Genomic DNA, 21,445 nt, shown 5'->3' with positions numbered 1-21,445 from the left:
CAATCCAGGGTCAAGGGTTGCAGGCCATTGTGAGCGGCCAACGTCAAACTAGGGTCAACAATAATGCCAGCGACATTTTCACTATTGGAGACAAAAACTGAAATCCGCCGTAAAAGGTTAGATCAAAGTGTCTCTCACAAGGAGCAACTTAACTTGAAACCGCCCGATTGCTTTTTGCAGGGTGTCCACACCGTCCTAAGGCACTTTGACACTTGTTAGGAGAACGTGCGATGGCTTACGGGTTCAAGAGAGGCGCTCTGAGAGTTATCCCGTTTATTTTTTAAAACATATTGATTCTCGGGATGTGGGCGTCGCTGGCAAGGCCGGCATTTATTGCCCATCCCTAATCGCCCCTTGAGGAGGTGGTGGTGGGCCTTCCAGTAGTTTGACAGAACCGTGTGACTCGCTAGGCCCACTTCAGAGGGCAGTTAAGAGTCAACCACGTTTGATGTGGGACTGGAGTCACGTATAGGCCCAGACCAGGTGAGGACGGCAGATTTCCTTCCCCAAAGGGACATGAGTGAACCAGACGGGTTCAATGGCCGGTGATTAACCCCGACGGCTTTGGAACCGACTACTGGTCATTTGAAACGGATTAATTTCAATCGGAGAGCTCTTTGAAAGAGTCGACACAGACATGATGGCCCGAATGGCCTCCTTCTGTGCTGCATTGGGGTACCTTTGCGAGGCTCCAAGCACTGAAACCTCATTGGACAGGAGCGCGGGGGTCGTAGGGTAATAGTAGGCCCGGGGGGGGGGGGGGGGGCAGGGGTCAACGGAGGTGAGAGTTCAGCCTGGCCATCTCCAGCGCCTCCTGGTGGCCATTGGCAGTCTTGTAGCTGCCTGCTCAGCCCTCCCAGGGGTCGAGTTAAAGGAGGCGGAATACAAGGATTAAAGTACAGGAAACTTTTTTTATCCGGCACCGACGGGACCGGCGTGCTGCTGGTTGATCAAAAAGGTCTGGATTACAGAGAGGTATAGTTACTAAGGTACGAGAGCCCCGTACACGGCCACAGATCCAGGCGTCCCTGTTGCATGGTAACAGGTGCAGGAACCGCAGTTACATGGCCACTAATATGAAGTAAAACTTACCTGAACCTATTCCTGAATTTTGCCGGTTAAGAGAGATTTCCGGTTATTTAGGTGCCGGCAAAAAAAGAGTTTCCTGTAACTTGGAAGTAAATTTCCCTTGTACCGCACCCAAGTGGCCAGCAGGGGTCGCCAGATGGTGATCGGGAGTCAGGGTCCTGATTGGTTGAGACGGCAGTGTCAATCCCGTGATGAGCCAACCAGTTGGAGGAGAGGCAGGACTCCCAGCAAACAGTCTACAGAGTCTATTTAAAAAGAGTCCCAGCAAAACTGCAGCAAACTCGTGACGGAAACTACAGCAAAAGTCTCCCGATTAAAAGCAGGATTATTTTTCCAGCAAAATACAGTGAGTACAGGACAGTTACATAACACACACACACACACACACACACACACACACACACACACACACACACACACACTGATTGCGGGGTGGAAATTAATCGATCATCTCCATTCTGGCCGGCAATAGTGGTGTCACTCAATGTAGCCCAGACCAGTGGGGGGGGGGGGGGGGGGCGCGCTGCGTGGCAAACCGCCACCTTGTGGCCACGGGGGGCACGACACAGCTGGCACAGGCCGCCTCTCCTGGCCAGCAGTGTGTGTGGGGGCAAGGAGGGGGTTCTAAGTCTGCGAGCGCAAGAGGGACGGTCGGATTGTGAGGGGAGTGGCGGAAAAGAACAAATTATGAGTGGCGGATCATAGAAACATAGAAGATAGGAGCAGGAGTCGGCCATTCGGCCCCTCGAGCCTGCTCCGCCATTCAATGCGATCATGGCTGATCATCCAAATTCAGTACCCTGTCCCTGCTTTCTCCCCATATCCCTTGATCCCTTTAGCCTTAAGAAATATATCTAACTCCTTCTTGAATATATTTAATGAATTGGCCTCCACTGCCTTCTGTGGTAGAGAATTCCACAGGTTCACCACTCTCTGGGTGAAGAAATTCCTCCTCATCTCAGTCCTAAATGGCTTTACCCCTTATCCTTAGACTGTGACCCCCTGGTTCTGGACTCCCCCGCCATCGGGAACATCCTTCCAGCATCTAGTCTGTCTAGTCCTGTTAGAATTTTATAAGTTTCAATGAGATCCCCTCTCATTCTTCTAAACTCCAGCGAGTATAAGCCCAATCGATCCAATCTCTCTTCATACGTCATTCCTGCCATCCCAGGTATCAGCCTGGTGAATCTTCGCTGCACTCCTTCCATGGCAAGAACATCGAAGGAAGGATATACTTGCCTTGGAGGCGGTGCAACGAAGGTTCACCAGATTGATTCCTGGAGGAGAGGGCTGTCCTATGAGGAGAGATTGTGTAGAATGGGCCGATACTCTCTGGAGTTTAGAAGAATGAGAGGTGATCTCATTGAAACATACAAGATTCTGAGGGGGATTGACAGGGGTCGATGCTGAGAGGCTGTTTCCCCCTGGCTGGAGAGTCTAGAACCAGGGGTCACAGTCTCAGGATAAGGGGTCGGCCATTTAGGACTGAGATGAGGAGGAATTTCTTCACTCAGAGGGCGGTGAATCTTTGGAATTCTCTGCCCCAGAGGGCTGTGGAGGCTCAGTCGTTGAGTATATTCAAGGCCGAGATCGAGAGATTTTTAGACTCTAGGGGAATCGAGGGATCGGGCGGGAAAGTGGAGTTGAGGTCGATGATCAGCCAGGATCTTAATGAATGGCGGAGCAGGCTCGAGGGGCCGAATGGCCGACTCCTGCTCCTAATTCTTACTAAAAAGAGAACAAAATGAACAGCTGGGTAAAAATTTGACAGAAATGTACTTAACTTGCAGGTTTTTTTACTGACCTTGAACCGGGTGAGTAGCGGATGCCCTTCTTGAGCTGTGTATGCATCTTGTGCGGACTTTTGGGGTCAGCTTGTGGCTAAAGGCATGTTCGTCTGTATCCCGTGCTTGCGTGTTAACCTGCCTCCCTCTGATTTCCTTGTCCTGTCTTGCAACGCGTCTCAGATCCTCGCTTCCCCCAACACGTGTCAGCTTGGCTTGGTCAGTCGGCCTCTCGCCTCCCGAGTCCGAAGGTTCAGGGCTCAAGGTGCCCAACTCCAAACCTAGAAATTCGGGAGGCCATTCGGCCCATTGCACTTCAGCCAGCTCTCCACTTAGTCCCAGTCTCAGCAATCGTTCTGTTGCTGATCTCGAGCTGACGCTCCCAGTGCCGGTACTGAGGGAGCGCCGCACTGTCGGAGGGGCGGTACTGAGGGAGCGCCGCACTGTCGGAGGTGCAGTACTGAGGGAGCGCCGCACTGTCGGAGGGACAGTACTGAGGGAGCGCTGCACTGTCGGAGGGGCAGTACTGAGGGAGGGGCGGTACTGAGGGAGTGCCGCACTGTCGGAGGGGCAGTACTGAGGGAGTGCCGCACTGTCAGAGGGGCAGTACTGAGGGAGCGCCGCACTGTCAGAGGGGCAGTACTGAGGGAGCGCTGCACTGTCGGAGGGGCAGTACTGAGGGAGCGCCGCACTGTCGGAGGGGCAGTACTGAGGGAGCGCCGCACTGTCGGAGGGGCAGTACTGAGGGAGCACTGCACTGTCGGAGGGGCGGTACTGAGGGAGCGCCGCACTGTCGGAGGGGCGGTACTGAGGGAGCGCCGCACTGTCGGAGGGGCAGTACTGAGGGAGCGCCGCACTGTCGGAGGGGCAGTACTGAGGGAGCGCCGCACTGTCGGAGGAGCAGTACTGAGGGAGCGCCGCACTGTCGGAGGGGCTGATATTTATCCCTCAATCAACATCACTAAAAATTCATCAGATATGACTACATACCAGGGATGAGGGACTTCAGTGACGTGGAGAGACTGGAGAAGCTGAGATTGTTCTCCTTAGAGCAGAGAAGGTTAAGAGGAGATTTAATCGAGGCGTTCAAAATTATCTGGGGTTTTGATCGAGTAAATAAGGAGAAACTGTTTCCAGTGGCAGGAGGGTCGGTAACCAGAGGACACAGATTGAAGATAATCGGGAAAAGAACCAGAGGGGGAGATGAGGAGAATGTTTTTTACGCAGCGAGTTGTTGTGATCTGGAACGCGCTGCCTGAAAGGGCGGTGGAAGCAGATTCAATAGTGACTTTCAAAAGGGAATTGGAGATATACTTGAAGGGGAAAAATTCACAGGGCTGTGGGGAAAGAGCAGGGGGGAGTGGGACTAATTGGAGACTCTTTCAAAGACCGGTACAGGCCCGATGGGCCGAATGGCCTCCTCCTGTGCAGTGAGATTCTATATAGAATGATCTGCGTGCAGGGCCGGGGTTGGTACGGCTCGTGTTTCCAGCCTGACTCCTTTCTCGCTGCTCTGATTGTTTATCGTTCTTCGTGGTCCGGCTTCCCGAGCCAAGTCTGCTTTGTTTCAGATCTACTCACGGACTCTCTGGGGGTCAGTGCGAGGGTACGGTGTCCACATTCCACCCTGCCCAGTGGAGATAAACCCCCGCCCCCTCACCAGCTTCATCCTCAATCCCCCTCTTTCCGAGTCTCTCTCTCTCTCTCTCTCTCTCTCTCTCTCGCTCGCTCGCTCTTTCCCAGTCTCTCGCTCGCTCTTTCCCGGTCTCTCGCTCGCTCTTTCCCGGTCTCTCGCTCGCTCTTTCCCGGTCTCTCGCTCGCTCGCTCTTTCCCGGTCTCTCGCTCGCTCGCTCTTTCCCGGTCTCTCGCTCGCTCGCTCTTTCCCGGTCTCTCGCTCGCTCGCTCTTTCCCGGTCTCTCGCTCGCTCGCTCTTTCCCGGTCTCTCGCTCGCTCGCTCTTTCCCGGTCTCTCGCTCGCTCGCTCTTTCCCGGTCTCTCGCTCGCTCGCTCTTTCCCGGTCTCTCGCTCGCTCGCTCGCTCTTTCCCGGTCTCTCGCTCGCTCGCTCGCTCTTTCCCGGTCTCTCGCTCGCTCGCTCGCTCTTTCCCGGTCTCTCGCTCGCTCGCTCTTTCCCGGTCTCTCGCTCTTTCCCGGTCTCTCGCTCGCTCGCTCTTTCCCGGTCTCTCGCTCGCTCGCTCTTTCCCGCTCGCTCGCTCTTTCCCGGTCTCTCGCTCGCTCTTTCCCGGTCTCTCGCTCGCTCGTTCCCGGTCTCTCGCTCGCTCGCTCTTTCCCGGTCTCTCGCTCGCTCGCTCTTTCCCGGTCTCTCGCTCGCTCGCTCTTTCCCGGTCTCTCGCTCGCTCGCTCTTTCCCGGTCTCTCGCTCGCTCGCTCTTTCCCGGTCTCTCGCTCGCTCGCTCGCTCTTTCCCGGTCTCTCGCTCGCTCGCTCTTTCCCGGTCTCTCGCTCGCTCGCTCTTTCCCGGTCTCTCGCTCGCTCGCTCGCTCTTTCCCGGCCTCTCGCTCGCTCGCTCTTTCCCGGTCTCTCGCTCGCTCGCTCGCTCTTTCCCGGTCTCTCGCTCGCTCGCTCTTTCCCGGTCTCTCGCTCGCTCGCCCTTTCCCGGTCTCTCGCTCGCTTCGCTCGCTCTTTCCCGGTCTCTCGCTCGCTCGCTCTTTCCCGGTCTCTCGCTCGCTCTTTCCCGGTCTCTCGCTCGCTCGCTCTTTCCCGGTCTCTCGCTCGCTCGCTCGCTCTTTCCCGGTCTCTCGCTCGCTCTTTCCCGGTCTCTCGCTCGCTCGCTCTTTCCCGGTCTCTCGCTCGCTCGCTCTTTCCCGGTCTCTCGCTCGCTCGCTCTTTCCCGGTCTCTCGCTCGCTCGCTCGCTCTTTCCCGGTCTCTCGCTCGCTCTTTCCCGGTCTCTCGCTCGCTCGCTCTTTCCCGGTCTCTCGCTCGCTCGCTCTTTCCCGGTCTCTCGCTCGCTCGCTCTTTCCCGGTCTCTCGCTCGCTCGCTCTTTCCCGGTCTCTCGCTCGCTCGCTCTTTCCCGGTCTCTCGCTCGCTCGCTCTTTCCCGGTCTCTCGCTCGCTCGCTCTTTCCCGGTCTCTCGCTCGCTCGCTCTTTCCCGGTCTCTCGCTCGCTCGCTCTTTCCCGGTCTCTCGCTCGCTCGCTCTTTCCCGGTCTCTCGCTCGCTCGCTCTTTCCCGGTCTCTCGCTCGCTCGCTCTTTCCCGGTCTCTCGCTCGCTCGCTCTTTCCCGGTCTCTCGCTCGCTCGCTCTTTCCCGGTCTCTCGCTCGCTCGCTCTTTCCCGGTCTCTCGCTCGCTCGCTCTTTCCCGGTCTCTCGCTCGCTCGCTCTTTCCCAGTCTCTCGCTCGCTCGCTCTTTCCCGGTCTCTCGCTCGCTCGCTCTTTCCCGGTCTCTCGCTCGCTCGCTCTTTCCCGGTCTCTCGCTCGCTCGCTCTTTCCCGGTCTCTCGCTCGCTCGCTCTTTCCCGGTCTCTCGCTCGCTCGCTCTTTCCCGGTCGCTCGCTCGCTCTTTCCCGGTCTCTCGCTCGCTCGCTCTTTCCCGGTCTCTCGCTCGCTCGCTCTTTCCCGGTCTCTCGCTCGCTCGCTCTTTCCCGGTCGCTCGCTCGCTCGCTCTTTCCCGGTCGCTCGCTCGCTCGCTCTTTCCCGGTCGCTCGCTCGCTCTTTCCCGGTCTCTCGCTCGCTCGCTCTTTCCCGGTCTCTCGCTCGCTCGCTCTTTCCCGGTCTCTCGCTCGCTCGCTCTTTCCCGGTCTCTCGCTCGCTCGCTCTTTCCCGGTCTCTCGCTCGCTCGCTCTTTCCCGGTCTCTCGCTCGCTCGCTCTTTCCCGGTCTCTCGCTCGCTCGCTCTTTCCCGGTCTCTCGCTCGCTCGCTCTTTCCCGGTCTCTCGCTCGCTCGCTCTTTCCCGGTCTCTCGCTCGCTCGCTCTTTCCCGGTCTCTCGCTCGCTCGCTCTTTCCCGGTCTCTCGCTCGCTCGCTCTTTCCCGGTCTCTCGCTCGCTCGCTCTTTCCCGGTCTCTCGCTCGCTCGCTCTTTCCCGGTCTCTCGCTCGCTCGCTCTTTCCCGGTCTCTCGCTCGCTCGCTCTTTCCCGGTCTCTCGCTCGCTCGCTCTTTCCCGGTCTCTCGCTCGCTCGCCCTTTCCCGGTCTCTCGCTCGCTCGCCCTTTCCCGGTCTCTCGCTCGCTCGCCCTTTCCCGGTCTCTCGCTCGCTCGCCCTTTCCCGGTCTCTCGCTCGCTCGCCCTTTCCCGGTCTCTCGCTCGCTCGCCCTTTCCCGGTCTCTCGCTCGCTCGCCCTTTCCCGGTCTCTCGCTCGCTCGCCCTTTCCCGGTCTCTCGCTCGCTCGCCCTTTCCCGGTCTCTCGCTCGCTCGCCCTTTCCCCGTCTCTCGCTCGCTCGCCCTTTCCCCGTCTCTCGCTCGCTCGCCCTTTCCCCGTCTCTCGCTCGCTCTTTCCCCGTCTCTCTCTCTCGCTCGCTCGCTCTTTCCCGGTCTCTCGCTCGCCCTTTCCCGGTCTCTCGCTCGCCCTTTCCCCGTCTCTCGCTCGCCCTTTCCCGGCCTCTCGCTCGCCCTTTCCCGGCCTCTCGCTCGCCCTTTCCCGGCCTCTCGCTCGCCCTTTCCCGGCCCCTCGCTCGCCCTTTCCCGGCCCCTCGCTCGCCCTTTCCCGGCCCCTCGCTCGCCCGTTCCCGGCCCCTCGCTCGCCCGTTCCCGGCCCCTCGCTCGCCCGTTCCCGGCCCCTCGCTCGCCCGTTCCCGGCCGCTCGCTCGCCCTTTCCCGGTCGCTCGCGCACCCCCTCCCTACCTCGCCACTGAGTCAGAAGGTCGTGGGTTCAAGTCCCACTCCAGAGACTTGAGCCCATAATCTAGGCCGACACTCCCAGTGCCAGTACTGAGGGAGCGCCGCACTGTCGGAGGGGCAGTACTGAGGGAGCGCCGCACTGTCGGAGGGGCAGTACTGAGGGAGCGCCGCACTGTCGGAGGGGCAGTACTGAGGGAGCGCCGCACTGTCGGAGGGGCAGTACTGAGGGAGCGCCGCACTGTCGGAGGGGCAGTACTGAGGGAGCGCCGCACTGTCGGAGGGGCAGTACTGAGGGAGCGCCGCACTGTCGGAGGGGCGGTACTGAGGGAGCGCCGCACTGTCGGAGGGGCGGTACTGAGGGAGCGCCGCACTGTCGGAGGGGCGGTACTGAGGGAGCGCCGCACTGTCGGAGGGGCAGTACTGAGGGAGCGCCGCACTGTCGGAGGGGCAGTACTGAGGGAGCGCCGCACTGTCGGAAGTGCCGTCTTTCGGACGAGACGTTAAACCGAGGCCCCGTCTGCCCTCTCAGGTGGATGTAAAAGACCCCACGGCCACTATTGGAAGAAGAGCAGGGGGGGAGTTCTCCCTGGTGTCAATATTTATCCCTCAACCAATCTCACTGAACTCCATCACCAGATCATTTGTTTGATTGTGCGGTGTTCATGGTGGAGGTCGGTATTTACCGTTGCCTACGTAGCAGCAGTCACTGCCCTACAAGCAGTGCGTCTTTGTCTAAACGTAGGGCTTCTTTATTGCCTAGAACCTGAAGGTGTGGAGCATCCACCAGAGTCTGAGCGGCTTTACAAGAGAGTGATGGATGGACATCTGCACAGTGACCTGGAGACCCCACTCGGCCACCAGGTGAGTGTGCGCGGGACTACCTGGGCCGTTGTGAATGTATCACACTTGGGCTGAGGGATGGATGGAACCTGCCCAGCCGTAGACCCTGGTCAGGTATTAACCTGTTGGTGTAGAGGGCACTAGGGAGTACTAATCGCCCCTTGAGAAGGTGGTGGTGAGCCGCCTTCTTGAACCGCTGCAGTCCGTGTGGTGAAGGTACTCCCACAGTGCTGTTAGGGAGGGAGTTCCAGGATTTTGACCCAGCGACGATGAAGGAATGGCCCGATATATTTCCAAGTCAGGATGGGGTGTGTGACTTGGAGGGGAACTTGGAGGTGGTGGTGTTCCCGTGCGCCTGCTGCCCTTGTCCTTCTAGGTGGAAGAGGTCGCGGGTTTGGGAGGTGCTGCCGAAGAAGCCTTGGCGAGTTGCTGCAGTGCATCTTGTAGATGGTGCACACTGCAGCCAGTGAATGCGAAGGGGTTTGGGTCCATTGGGATTCTGTACAACGGGAGTGAATGGGAAGGGGTTGGGTCCATTGGGATCCTGTACAATGGGAGTGAATGGAAAGGGGTTTGGTCCATTGGGATACCATACGATGGGAGTGAGAGGGAAGGAGTTTGGTCCATTGGGATATCATACGATGGGAGTGAGAGGGAAGGGGTTTGGTCCATTGGGATATCATACGATGGGAGTGAAAGGGAAGAGGTTTGGTCCATTGGGATTCTGTACGATGGGAGTGAGAGGGAAGGGGTTTGGTCTATTGGAATTCTATACAACGGGAGTGAGAGGGAAGGAGTTTGGTCCATTGGGATATCATACGATGGGAGTGAAAGGGAAGAGGTTTCGTCTATTGGGATTCTGTACAACGGGAGTGAGAGGGAAGGGGTTTGGTCCATTGGGATATCATACGATGAGAGGGAAGGGGTTTGTTCCATTGGGATACCATACGATGGGAGTGAGAGGGAAGGACTTTGGTCCATTGGGATATCATACGATGGGAGTGAAAGGGAAGAGGTTTGGTCCATTGGGATTCTGTACAGTGGGAGTGAGAGGGGGAAGGGGTTTGGTCCAGTGGGAGTGAGAGGTTTGATCTGTTGCAGTTCTGTGCCTGGATCAGCCATACCACCGTCAGTAGTTGATCGGAAAGTTGCGACGAACTCTCCATGTAATGCCACACCTTCTGTGCTTTGTGCCTTCTTGTCCAGGCATGGATTGAACCCTACCCAGACAATGCTGAAGGAGATCCGTCCACCGTGATATCTCTGAGCGCACTGCTCGATAAACTGGCCAACGAGAACCAGCAGATCCGGATGATGCATGTGGAACTGCGGGTAATGTCTTTAGGTTTTGGCAGGGGGGGTTTAACTTTGCAAGGCTCCTCCAGTGACCTCCCTAGTGGTGAGAGCGGTGATGGAAATGGGGCTACAACCTTGTTGCGGCTTGCGAGGCTCAAGAGACCCCCAGTGTAGGTTTTCAAATTCTCACCCTCCTTTTTAAATCCCTCCATGGTCTCTTTTTCCCGCTCCCCCCCAATCTATGTAACCTCCTCCGGCCCTACAACCCTCCGCGATCTCTACGCTCCTCCAATTCTGGCCTCTTGATCTTCCCCAATTACCATCGCCCCACCATTGGCGGCCGTGCCTTCAGCTGTCGAGCGCCTAAACTCTGGAATTCCCTCCCTAAAGGGTTGTGAACCTTTGGAATTCTCTACCCCAGAGGGCTGTGGATGCTGAATCGTTGAGTTTATTCAAGACTGTGTTTGATAGATTTTTGGGATACAAAGAGATTTGGGGATCAGGTGGGAAGGTGGCGTTGAGGTAGAAGGTCAGCCATGATCTTATTGAATGGCGGAGCAGGCTCGAGGGGCCGAATGGCCGACTCCTGCTCCCATTTCTTAATGTTCTTTTGTAAATCTCTCCACCTCTTGCTCCTCCTTTTTAAGATGCTCCTTAAAAACTACCTCTTTGACCAAGCTTTTGGTCACCTGTCCTAATATCTCCTTATGTGGCTCGGTGTCAAATCTTTTGTCTTCTAATATCCCTGCAGCGCCTTGGGACGTTTACTATGTTAAAGGCGCTATATAAGTACAAATTGTTGTTTTAACATAGAAACATAGAAGATAGGAGCGGGAGTAGGCCATTCGGCCCCTCGAGCCTGCTCCGCCATTCAATGAGATCATGGCTGATCATCCAAATTCAGTACCCGGTCCCTGCCTTCTCCCCATATCCCTTGATCCCTTTAGCCTTAAGAAATATATCCAACTCCTTCTTGAATATATTTAATAAATTGGCCTCTACTGCCTTCTGTGGTAGAGAATTCCACAGGTTCACCACTCTCTGGGTGAAGAAATTCCTCCTCATCTCTGTCCTAAATGGCTTACCCCTTATCCTTAGACTGTGACCCTTGGTTCTGGACTCCCCGACCATCGGGAACATCCTTCCTGCATCTACTCTGTCTAGTCCTGTTAGAATTTTATAAGTCTCAATGAGATCCCCTCTCATTCTTCTAAACTCCAGCGAGTACAAGCCCAATCAACCCAATCTCTCCTCATACGTCATTCCTGCCATCCCAGGTATCAGCCTGGTAAATCTTCGCTGAACTCCTTCCATGGCAAGAACATGCTTCCTCAAATAAGGCGACCAAAACTGCACACAATACTCAAGATGTGGTCTCACCAAGGCCCTGTACAACTGCAGCAAGACATCCTTGTTCCTGTACTCAAAGCCTCTTGCTACGAAGGCCAACATACCATTTGCCTTCTTAACCGCCTGCTGCACCTGCATGCTTACCTTCAACGACTGGTGCACAAGGATACCCAGGTCTCGTTGCACTTCCCCTTCGCCCAATCTATTGCCGTTCAGATAATCTGCCTTCCTGTTTTTGCCACCAAAGTGGATAACCTCGCATTTATCCACATTATACTGCATCTGCCATGCTTCTGCCCAATCACCCAACCTGTCCAAATCATACTGAAGTTTCTCGGCATCCTCCTCACAGCACACACGCCCACCCAGCTTTGTGTCGTCTGCAAATTTGGAGATATTACATCTAGTTTTCCGGTCCCTCGATATCCATGGTATAATAGGGAGACCAGAACTGTGCGCAGTACTCCAAGTGTGGTCTAACCAAGGCTCTGCACAAGTTTAACACAACTTCACTATCAATTATTAATTGATAATAAACCATGCAAGACTCGCAATAAAGAAAAGACAGTTTTCTAACCCACTGAACCTTACAGGGATGAGGAGAGGGTGCGGAGGAGATTGACCGGAATGGCCCCAGGGGATGAGGGACTTCAGTTATGTAGAGAGACTGGAGAAGCTGGGGTTCTCCTTAGAGCAGAGAAGGTTAAGGAGAGATAGACCGGAATGGTCCCAGGGGATGAGGGACTTCAGTTACAAGGAGAGACTGGAGAAGCTGGGGTTGTTCTCCTTCGAGCAGAGAAGGTTAAGGGGAGATTTAATCGAGGCGTTCAAAATCATGAGGGGTTTTGATAATGTAAATAAGGAGAAACTGTTTCCAGTGGCAGGAGGGTCGGTAACCAGACACAGATTTAAGATAATCAGCAAAAGAACACGAGGGGGAGATGAGGAAACATTTTTTTCACATGAGGGAGAAAGGATTAGAAGGATATGTTGACGGGGTGAGATGAAGAGGGGCGGGAGGAGGCTGGTGTGGAGCAGAAACACCGGCACGGAGCTGTTGGGCTGAATGGCCTGTTTTGGTGCTGTAAATACCGTGAAATAACGGAACTGCATTGTCTCTCTGAATATTCAGGCTCAGAAGGATGAGTTGGAAGGTCTGTTGAAGGCGGGAGGAGAAAGACTTCCTCCAGAATCCCAGGAGAACCTAAACCAACTAACCCAACAGCTGGCCGAGCACCTCTTGCGCGAAGAAACCACCCTCTCTGCCTTGCAGGAGGAACTGCGGGACCTGCGGCAGAAGATCTCCACCACGGAGGGAGGTAGCGCCAAGCCCACCGGCGCGGCCCTCGGCGGCGCGGAGCCGAGAGCGGAGAGCTTCTTGGCTCAGAAGGAGAACCTGGTTGCCGAGGCCCTAATGCTTCGGCGGGAGCTGGACAAGCAGAGGACCATCACCATTTCCATGAGGCAGGCCCTGCAGAGCTTAATTGAACGCGTGGGCACCTTCGGCGAGGCCGTGGAGGCCCCGAAGATACTGGAGGGGCTGGAGGACATGGAGCGCCAGCTGGCCTTCGAACTCGGCCGCTCCGAAATCTGGGAGAAGGTCTACGGGACGTCCAAGGACGAGAGGAAGAAAAAGAAGGAAGCCAAGCACGGCGCGAAGGATGGGGGCGAAGAAGATCGGCAAGAGTTTGAAGACCACGTCAGCAGCTCGAGAGACGAGACCTCTGACCCTGCATCAAATGCCACAGTGGAGACCAGCGCGAGTGACCTTCCATTAAAGGCCACCGAGCAGGCAGAAGACAAAAGTTGGAGTGACCCGCCGTTGAACGCCACGCAGGAGGCAGGAGACGGAAACGCCCGCGAAAAGTTGGAAACCCTCTCGGCGTCGGTCAAATCCACGTTTGCTCAGTTGAGTGGCGCGGCCAAAGTCCTCTTCCGAGGCGCCCAGCAGGAGCCCGCGAAGGACGAGAAGCGGAAAGGCAAAACCCCCGGCGGGAAGCCCGAGGCGCGGGACGGGCGCAAGGAATGGAAGAAAACGGACGAGCGGAAAGATAAATTGTGGGAGGACAAAAGCTGGGAAGGGTGGAAGGGCAAACCTCACAAAGAATGGAAGGACGGTCCCACCGGGAAGAGAGACCACAAGGACCATCGCCACGACCACCAGAAGAAGCCAGAAGGCCGCAAGTATCCGGAGAAGGACCAGAAGTACAAAGAGCACAAGAGACAGAAAGAGGCCGAGAAGCACGGGAAGAAACCCGGCGAGGAAAAGCAGAATGACGAAGTCAAGCATAGGCACCATGAGCACAACAAGTTTTGGAAAAAAGATCAGGAGCTGAAATACCAGAAGCGTCGCTACAGTGCCCCAGTGGGCTGCACGGACGTTGGTAGTTGTGCTCACAAAGAAGGCATGGACCTCTTCAATGCAGCCCTTGAGCCGGTCAGGGCAGATGAGTTCCATTCACTGCTTAAAGACTACGTTCAGAAGTCCAACCTAGGAAGCGACTGGGGCGGCGAGCTGGAGGCAATGGTCGCCACGTTCTTCAAGGACGGGGTGTTCGTCCACGACCAGATGAGGTTCAGCGACTTTCTCGACGACCTGGATGACTACATAGAGGAGATCGCGGAAAAGCTGTACGGGGACGACGATGCTGTCGAAGACTTTGAAGACTATGCCTTCGAGCGTTTGTTTGGTGAAGTTACTGAAAAAAACAGGTAGGTGAAGATCGACTGGTGTCAATGTGTGAGAAGGAGGCGCCAATGATGGTCCTAGTCTGGTGTCGGCCGTGGATCAGTGGACGGCACTCTCTCTCTCTCCTCTCCCGCCTCCGAGTCAGAAGGTCATGGGTTCAAGTCCCACTCCAGAGACTTGAGCCCATAATCCAGGCCGACACTCCCAGTGCAGTACTGAGGGAGCGCCGCACTGTCGGAGGGGCAGTACTGAGGGAGCACCGCACTGTCAGAGGGGCAGTACTGAGGGAGTGCCGCACTGTCGGAGGGGCGGTACTGAGGGAGCGCCGCACTGTCGGAGGGGCAGTACTGAGGGAGCGCCACACGGTCGGAGGGGCAGTACTGAGGGAGCGCTGCACTGTCGGAGGGGCGGTACTGAGGGAACACCGCACTGTCGGAGGGGCAGTACTGAGGGAGCGCCGCACTGTCAGAGGGGCAGTACTGAGGGAGTGCCGCACTGTCGGAGGGGCGGTACTGAGGGAGCGCCACACGGTCGGAGGGGCAGTACTGAGGGAGCGCTGCACTGTCGGAGGGGCGGTACTGAGGGAGCACCGCACTGTCGGAGGGGCAGTACTGAGGGAGCGCCGCACTGTCGGGGGGGCAGTACTGAGGGAGCGCCGCACTGTCGGAGGGGCAGTACTGAGGGAGCACCGCACTGTCGGAGGGGCAGTACTGAGGGAGCGCCGCACTGTCGGGGGGGCAGTACTGAGGGAGCGCCGCACGGTCGGAGGGGCAGTACTGAGGGAGCGCCGCACTGTCGGCGGGGCAGTACTGAGGGAGCGCCGCACTGTCGGAGGGGCGGTACTGAGGGAGTGCCGCACTGTCGGAGGGGCAGTACTGAAGGAGCGCCGCACTGTCAGAGGTGCTGTCTTTCAGATGAGACGTTAAACCAAATCCCGATCTGCCCTAACAGGTGGATGTAAAAGATCCCACGACACTATTGGAGCAAGAGCTTGCGGGGGGAGTTCTCCCCGGTGTCCTGGGCCCAAACAGATCAGTAGAAACCAGATTATCTGGTCATTTATCTCATTGCTTTTCTACCGCGCCTTTCGTGACCTCAGGACGTCCCAAAGCACTTTACAGCCAATGAAGTACTTTTTTTGAAGTGTGGTCACTGTTGTGATGTTGGAAATGTGGCAGCCAAATTGCGCACAGCAAGCTCCCACAAACAGCAATATGATAATGACCGGATCATCTGTTTTTAGTGATGTTGGTTGAGGGATAAATATTGGCCCCAGGACACCGGGGAGAACTCCCCCTGCTCTTCTTCCAATAGTGGCCGTGGGATCTTTTACGTCCACCCGAGAGGGCAGGCGGGGCCTCGGAAACTAGGTGGCCCCCTCTCCTGCCCCGCCTGCCCTCAACCAACAAGAAGGCACGAATATCCCGGGATGAGTGCACTCGTACGCTTCCTACCAAGTAGTCCGATGGGAGCAGGACAGGTAGATAAGGTGGTTCAGAAGGCATATGGAATACTTGCCTTCATTAGCCGAGGCATAGAATATAAGAGCAGGGAGGTTATGATGGAGCTGTACAAAACGCTAGTTAGGCCACAGCTGGAATACTGTGTGCAGTTCTGGTCGCCACACTATAGGAAGGATGTGATTGCGTTGGAGAGGGTGCAGAGGAGATTCACCAGGATGTTACCTGGGCTGGAGCGCTTCAGCTATGAAGAAAGACTGGACAGGCTGGGGTTGTTTTCCTTAGAGCAGAGAAGGCTGAGGGGGGACCTGATTGAGGTGTACAAAATTATGAGGGGCATAGATAGGGTAGATAGAAAGGAACTTTTCCCCTTAGTAGAGGGGTCAATAACCAGGGGGCATAGTTCCAGGGTAAGGGGGCAGGAGGTTTGGAGGGGATTTGAGGAAAAACTTTTTCACCCAGAGGGTGGTTGGAATCTGGAACTCACTGCCTGAAAGGGTGGTCGAGGCAGGAACCCTCACAACATTCAAGAAGCATTTGGATGAGCACTTGAAACGCCATAGCATACAAGGCTACGGACCAAGTGCTGGAAAATGGGATTAGAATAGACGGGGCTTGATGGCCGGCGCGGACACGATGGGCCGAAGGGCCTCTTTCTGTGCTGTATAACTCTATGACTATGACTTGACCTCCTCCTGCATTTGAGCAGCAGTCGGAATAGTGTAGCGCCAGGATTGAGGGACAATCTGGTTGCCCCAGTCGCCAATGCGCTGACCAGTGCGGTACTGAGCCACAATGCAAGATTATTATTTATTAATTCATTTCTTTTTGTCCCTATATTTGCACTGCAGCAGTGACTGCACTTCAAAAGTACTTCATTCGGTGTAAAAGCCCTCTGGGACATCCTGAAAGGCTCGATAGAAATGCAAGTTCTTAACTTGTGGAAGCAACCTTATTATAACTTCGAGCCGTGAGTGGAAATAGCCAGCACTGTCACTTGTATGGAGATTACGAAGCACTTTATTCACTTGCCAAGCAACAGATCTAGGTCATTTTTTTTTAGTCGCTTATGGGATGTGGGCGTCGCTGGCAAGGTCGACATTTATTGCCCATCCCTAGTTGCCCCTTGAGAAGGTGGTGGTGAGCCGCCTTCTTGAACCGCTGCAGTCCGTGTGGTGAAGGTGCTCCCACAGTGCTGTTAGGGAGGGAGTTTCAGGATTTTGACCCAGCGACGATGAAGGAACGGCCGATATATTTCCAAGTCAGGATGGTGTGTGTGACTCGGAGGGGAACTTGGAGCTGGTGGTGTTCCCACGCGCCTGCTGCCCTTGTCCTTCTAGGTGGAAGAGGTGGCGGGTTTGGGAGGTGCTGCCGAAGAAGCCTTGGCGAGTTGCTGCAGTGCTGCGGCCTGACTTTTGTACAGTTCAAGCATAACCCCCCCTGCTCTTGCATTCTATGCCTTGGCTAATAAAGGCAAGTATCCCATACGCCTTCTTAACCACCTTATCTATCTATCCTGCTACCTTCAGGGATCTGTGGACATGCACTCCAAGGTCCCTCTGATCCCCTGCACTTCTCAGTGTCCGACCATTTAATGTGTATTCCCTTGCCTTGTTAGCCCTCCCCAATGCATTACCTCACACTTCTCCGGATTGAATTCCATTTGCCACTGTTCTGCCCACCTGACCAGTCCATTGATATCTTCCTGCAGTCTGCAGCTTTCTTCCTCACTATCAACCACACGGCCAATTTTTGTATCATCTGCAAACTTCTTAATCATACCTCCCACATTCAAGTCCAAATCATTGATGCATACCACAAAAAGCAAAGGACCCAGTACTGAGCCCTGCGGAACCCCACTGGAAACAGCCTTCCGGTCACAAACGCACCCTTCGACCATATTTAGCCTGAAGTTGCACGCCTTACCGTCCCTCCTCTGGCCGGTATGAATCTTGCCGATGTTTCCACTACTGATGCTCTCTTCGTGGGAGACGCTCACTGGTTCTCCCAGAACCAGATGCCTGATCCCCCCCCACCCGAATGCTTGTATTGGCCCTCCCGTTTAAATGTGTTCTCCTCCCCCCCCGCCCCGTCCGTTGGTGGAAGGAAGGGGTAGAGTGGCATACAGTACGGATGGGCAGGGGCTGCTGGGGAACCAGTCGAGAGTGCCCCGTCCCTTTCTTGGTTCACTTTCTCAAACCGTCGCAACTGGGTCGCGAGACCTTCCTGGTCTCGTCTCGCGCTTTGGGGCTGCCTTCGAGTTCTGCGGCTTGCGTTTTACTTTTCCCCAGGCGAGCCTTCGCGATCTACTTTATTCTCCCCATCGGCTCCTTGGCGCCATTGTGCCCTCAGAGACTGGTGTGCTTTGTCGCCCGCTCTTGTACCGTTAGGCGATCCAGTCCACATCCAAGGTCGTCCCTTCCTCTGTCGTCGAATTACAGTATGCAGACGACGCTTGCGTCTGCGCTCACTCGGAGGTCGAACTCCAAACCATCGTCAGCACCTTCACCGAAGCGTACGAGAGCATGGGCCTTACACTAAACATCCGTAAGACAAAGGTCCTCTACCAACCTGCCCCCGCCACATCGTACTGCCCCCTGATTATCAAAATCCACGACAAGGCCTTGGACAACGTGGACCACTTTCCATACCTCGGGAGCCTACTGTCAACAAGGGCAGACGTCGACGACAAAGTCCAACACCGCCTTCAGTGTGCCAGTGCAGCCTTCGGTCGCCTGAGGAAGAGAGTGTTTGAAGACCAGGACCTCAAACCCAGCACCAAGCTCATGGTCTACAGAGCAGCAGTGATACCCGCCCTGCTGTATGCCTCGGAGTCATGGACCATGTACAGCAGGCACCTCAAAGCACTGGAGAGGTACCACTAACGCTGCCTCTGCAAATCCATTGGCAGGATAGGCACACCAACGTCAGTGTTCTCGCTCAGGCCAACATCCCCAGCATCGAAGCTTTGACCGCGCTCGATCAGCTCCAATGGACGGGTCACATTGTCCGCATGCCCAACACGAGACTCCCAAAACAAGCGCTCTACTTGGAACTCCAACACTGCAAGAGAGCCCCAGGTGGGCAGAGGAAACGCTTCAAGGACACCCTCAAAGCCTCCTTGAAAAAGTGCAACATCCCCACCGACACCTGGGAATCCCTGGCCCAAGTCCGCACAAAGTGGAGGAGAAGCATCCGGGAAGGCGCCCAACACCTCGAGTCTCTTCGCCGGGAGCAAGCGGAAGCCAAGCGCAAGCAGCGGAAGGAGCGCACGTCAACCCAATCACCCCACCCACCCGCCCCTTCAACCACCGTCTGCCCCACCTGTGACAGAGACTGTAGGTCCCGCATTGGACTCATCAGTCACCTGAGAACTCATTTTTAACATGGAAGCAAGTCATCCTCGGTTCCGAGGGACTGCCTAAGAAGAGGTGATCCACAAACTGGCCACCCGCACCCTCGATTTCTGTCATAGGACTAAAGATGCCCAGGATGTGGCTGGCCACTATCATTGGCTCCCTGTGTCGTTGAGGTGCAAAAGGAGTCATAGTTCCCTGGCACTCATTTCCAGTCTACGCTGTCTCCATTGCCACTCTCTAGGGCCACTTTTACAAATTGTACCTGGTGTAAGAAAACTACTAGGCACTTGGTCTAAGCGTTAAACAAAGCTTTAATCAACTGTTTTACAACATGGAGGTCTAGTTGTGTCCTTCACTAGTTCCTGTTAAGAATGTCCTGCGCAAGCTGGGCCCGTGCCCGAGTATTTATACTCTCCCTGGACAGCGCCACCCGCAGGCCGCTCAGTTGACTCATGTCAGTACCAATCCTTTCCAATTGTTTGTGGCGCTGTTGTATCTCTTTTAGGTTGAAGTGGAGTATTTGAAATAAACACTCGACACCAGGGCTGCGTTTGAAGATTCAGGCAGTCTTTATTTGCACCGGCGGGGAGACAACCTGCTATCGGTCTAGCCAGGCTTCTCTCCGCTGATACAAAGTTTCAGGCAGTCTTTTATACAAAATATAGGTGCGTGATTCGCTTCGTGCACGACCCATCTTAACAATCTGATTGGGTTGCGCCCCGCGTGCACATTCACTGATTGGTTGCCCATGCCGCGTTACATTACGGTACCGCCTTTATGACCGGAAAAGCATATGTCCGTTATCACCGCAAGCTGTTGTTGCAACTATGACCTTTGCTTATGCCGGGTGGGGTTTCACCGACGTTGTACTTCTGACTCGTTGTCCTCCTTTCCTGCCTCTCTAGGCCTTTTTACTTCCCACTCATTGTTTTACATTCCTGCCAGAACAGAACTTGCATCCTCTAGGCCTCTTATGGTTCAACGTCCAACTATTTCCAATTGTCTCCAAGTTACACAGCTTGCAGTCGTTAATCATTCCAACACCACTGCAAAAATCAACATGTCATTCTTAGGTTATCTCAAGTGCCAGTTCAGCAACTTAGAAAAAGCTTACTACTGCAAAGGTCTATTGGCTGATTCGATTCCCATTCTTAACCCTTTAATTCTAGTAGAGCTCGAAAGCCTCACTTCAAGATACAGAGTAAAGCTCCCTCTACACTGTCCCCATCAAACACTCCCAGGGCAGGTACAGCACGGGTTAGATACAGAGTAAAGCTCCCTCTACACTGTCCCATCAAACACTCCCAGGGCAGGTACAGCATGGGTTAGATACAGAGTAAAGCTCCCTCTACACTGTCCCATCAAACACTCCCAGGGCAGGTACAGCACGGGTTAGATACAGAGTAAAGCTCCCTCTACACTGTCCCATCAAACACTCCCAGGGCAGGTACAGCACGGGTTAGATACAGAGTAAAGCTCCCTCTACACTGTCCCATCAAACACTCCCAGGGCTGGTACAGCACGGGTTAGATACAGAGTAAAGCTCCCTCTACACTGTCCCATCAAACACTCCCAGGGCAGGTACAGCACGGGTTAGATACAGAGTAAAGCTCCCTCTACACTGTCCCATCAAACACTCCCAGGGCAGGTACAGCACGGGTTAGATACAGAGTAAAGCTGCCTCTACACTGTCCCATCAAACACTCCCAGGCCCTGTGTGGATCACAAGTGTCCCAGGGACTATGTTAAAGTGGATAGTAATGTAAGTGGTGGGGTGGCGTGGGGAGGCGGGGAGGGTGCATGGAGCAGGCAGCGTTCAGCTCACCAGAAGCGAAAGGCTTGCGCACAACGTGAGCTCCGTGGCATTAATCCCCGAAATGTTTCCTTTCCAGAAACGCCAAGAGAGACAAGCACAGGAGCGCGGAACATCATCACAAGGGCCACGAAGGTCACAGGTCGGCGAGGGATGGACGTCAACATCGCCGCAAAGACTGGGACAGCAAATGGCGGCCAACTGAGAGCGAGGACAAGCGACAGATGGCGCCTTAACGTCCAGAATAATTTGGTGCATGATCTCCACGTGTGTGTGTGTGTTTCCCGTTTAATATGTCGGGTGGGAATAGCGTGTGACAGCGATTCTCCAACCTCCCTCTCTTTCTCTCTTTGTCTCTTTGTCTCTGTCTCTCTCTGGCTTTATTCTGTATCTAACCCGTGCTGTACCTGCCCTGGGAGTGTTTGATGGGACAGTGTAGAGGGAGCTTTACTCTGTATCTAACCCGTGCTGTACCTGCCCTGGGAGTGTTTGATGGGACAGTGTAGAGGGAGCTTTACTCTGTATCTAACCCGTGCTGTACCTGCCCTGGGAGTGTTTGATGGGACAGTGTAGAGGGAGCTTTACTCTGTATCTAACCCGTGCTGTACCTGCCCTGGAAGTGTTTGATGGGGACGGTGTAGAGGGAGCTTTACTCTGTATCTAACCCGTGCTGTACCTGCCCTGGGAGTGTTTGATGGGACAGTGTAGAGGGAGCTTCACTCTGTATCTAACCCGTGCTGTCCCTGCCCTGGGTGTGTTTGATGTCACCAAGTGCCTGGCATGGAAAATTATAGAAATCCCTCATTTTATTATGTATAAAATTACCCCAGAAAATGCACTGTATTAATAAGCTGTAACTAGTTGATTGAGATAACTGGTTGGACCTCTTGTAGAATCTGTAGCGATAATCGCTATTTTTGAATACTTGTGGCATTCGGCTTTAACTATGCTAAGTTATTTTTTAAAAATTGCTTCCA

General features: G+C 55.1%; 1 protein-coding gene across 4 annotated transcripts in view; it reads left to right on the top strand.

The window, feature by feature from the left end:
* Positions 1–20,946, top strand: part of LOC147086574 (pre-B-cell leukemia transcription factor-interacting protein 1-like) — a 45,430-nt gene extending 24,484 nt beyond the window's left edge. For 3 of the 4 annotated variants that reach the window (XM_085978709.1, XM_085978712.1, XM_085978710.1), the window contains 5 exons: positions 2,880–2,903; positions 8,422–8,522; positions 9,708–9,833; positions 12,280–13,859; positions 20,548–20,946. In XM_085978709.1, coding sequence (XP_085834835.1) covers positions 2,880–2,903; positions 8,422–8,522; positions 9,708–9,833; positions 12,280–13,859; positions 20,548–20,704 — 1,988 coding nt within the window. In that variant the 3' untranslated portion in view covers positions 20,705–20,946. The remainder of the gene's footprint in view (positions 1–2,879; positions 2,904–8,421; positions 8,523–9,707; positions 9,834–12,279; positions 13,860–20,547) is intronic. The other variant, XM_085978711.1, reaches the window with a different exon arrangement.
* The last annotated feature ends 499 nt before the right edge of the window (positions 20,947–21,445 follow it).

The sequence above is a fragment of the Somniosus microcephalus genome, unplaced genomic scaffold (genome assembly GCF_052327205.1).
Source record: "Somniosus microcephalus isolate GS21.2 unplaced genomic scaffold, FLI_Smic_1.0 unresolved_chr7, whole genome shotgun sequence".
Lineage (NCBI taxonomy): Eukaryota > Metazoa > Chordata > Chondrichthyes > Squaliformes > Somniosidae > Somniosus > Somniosus microcephalus.
This window is presented reverse-complemented; position numbering and strand designations above follow the sequence as displayed.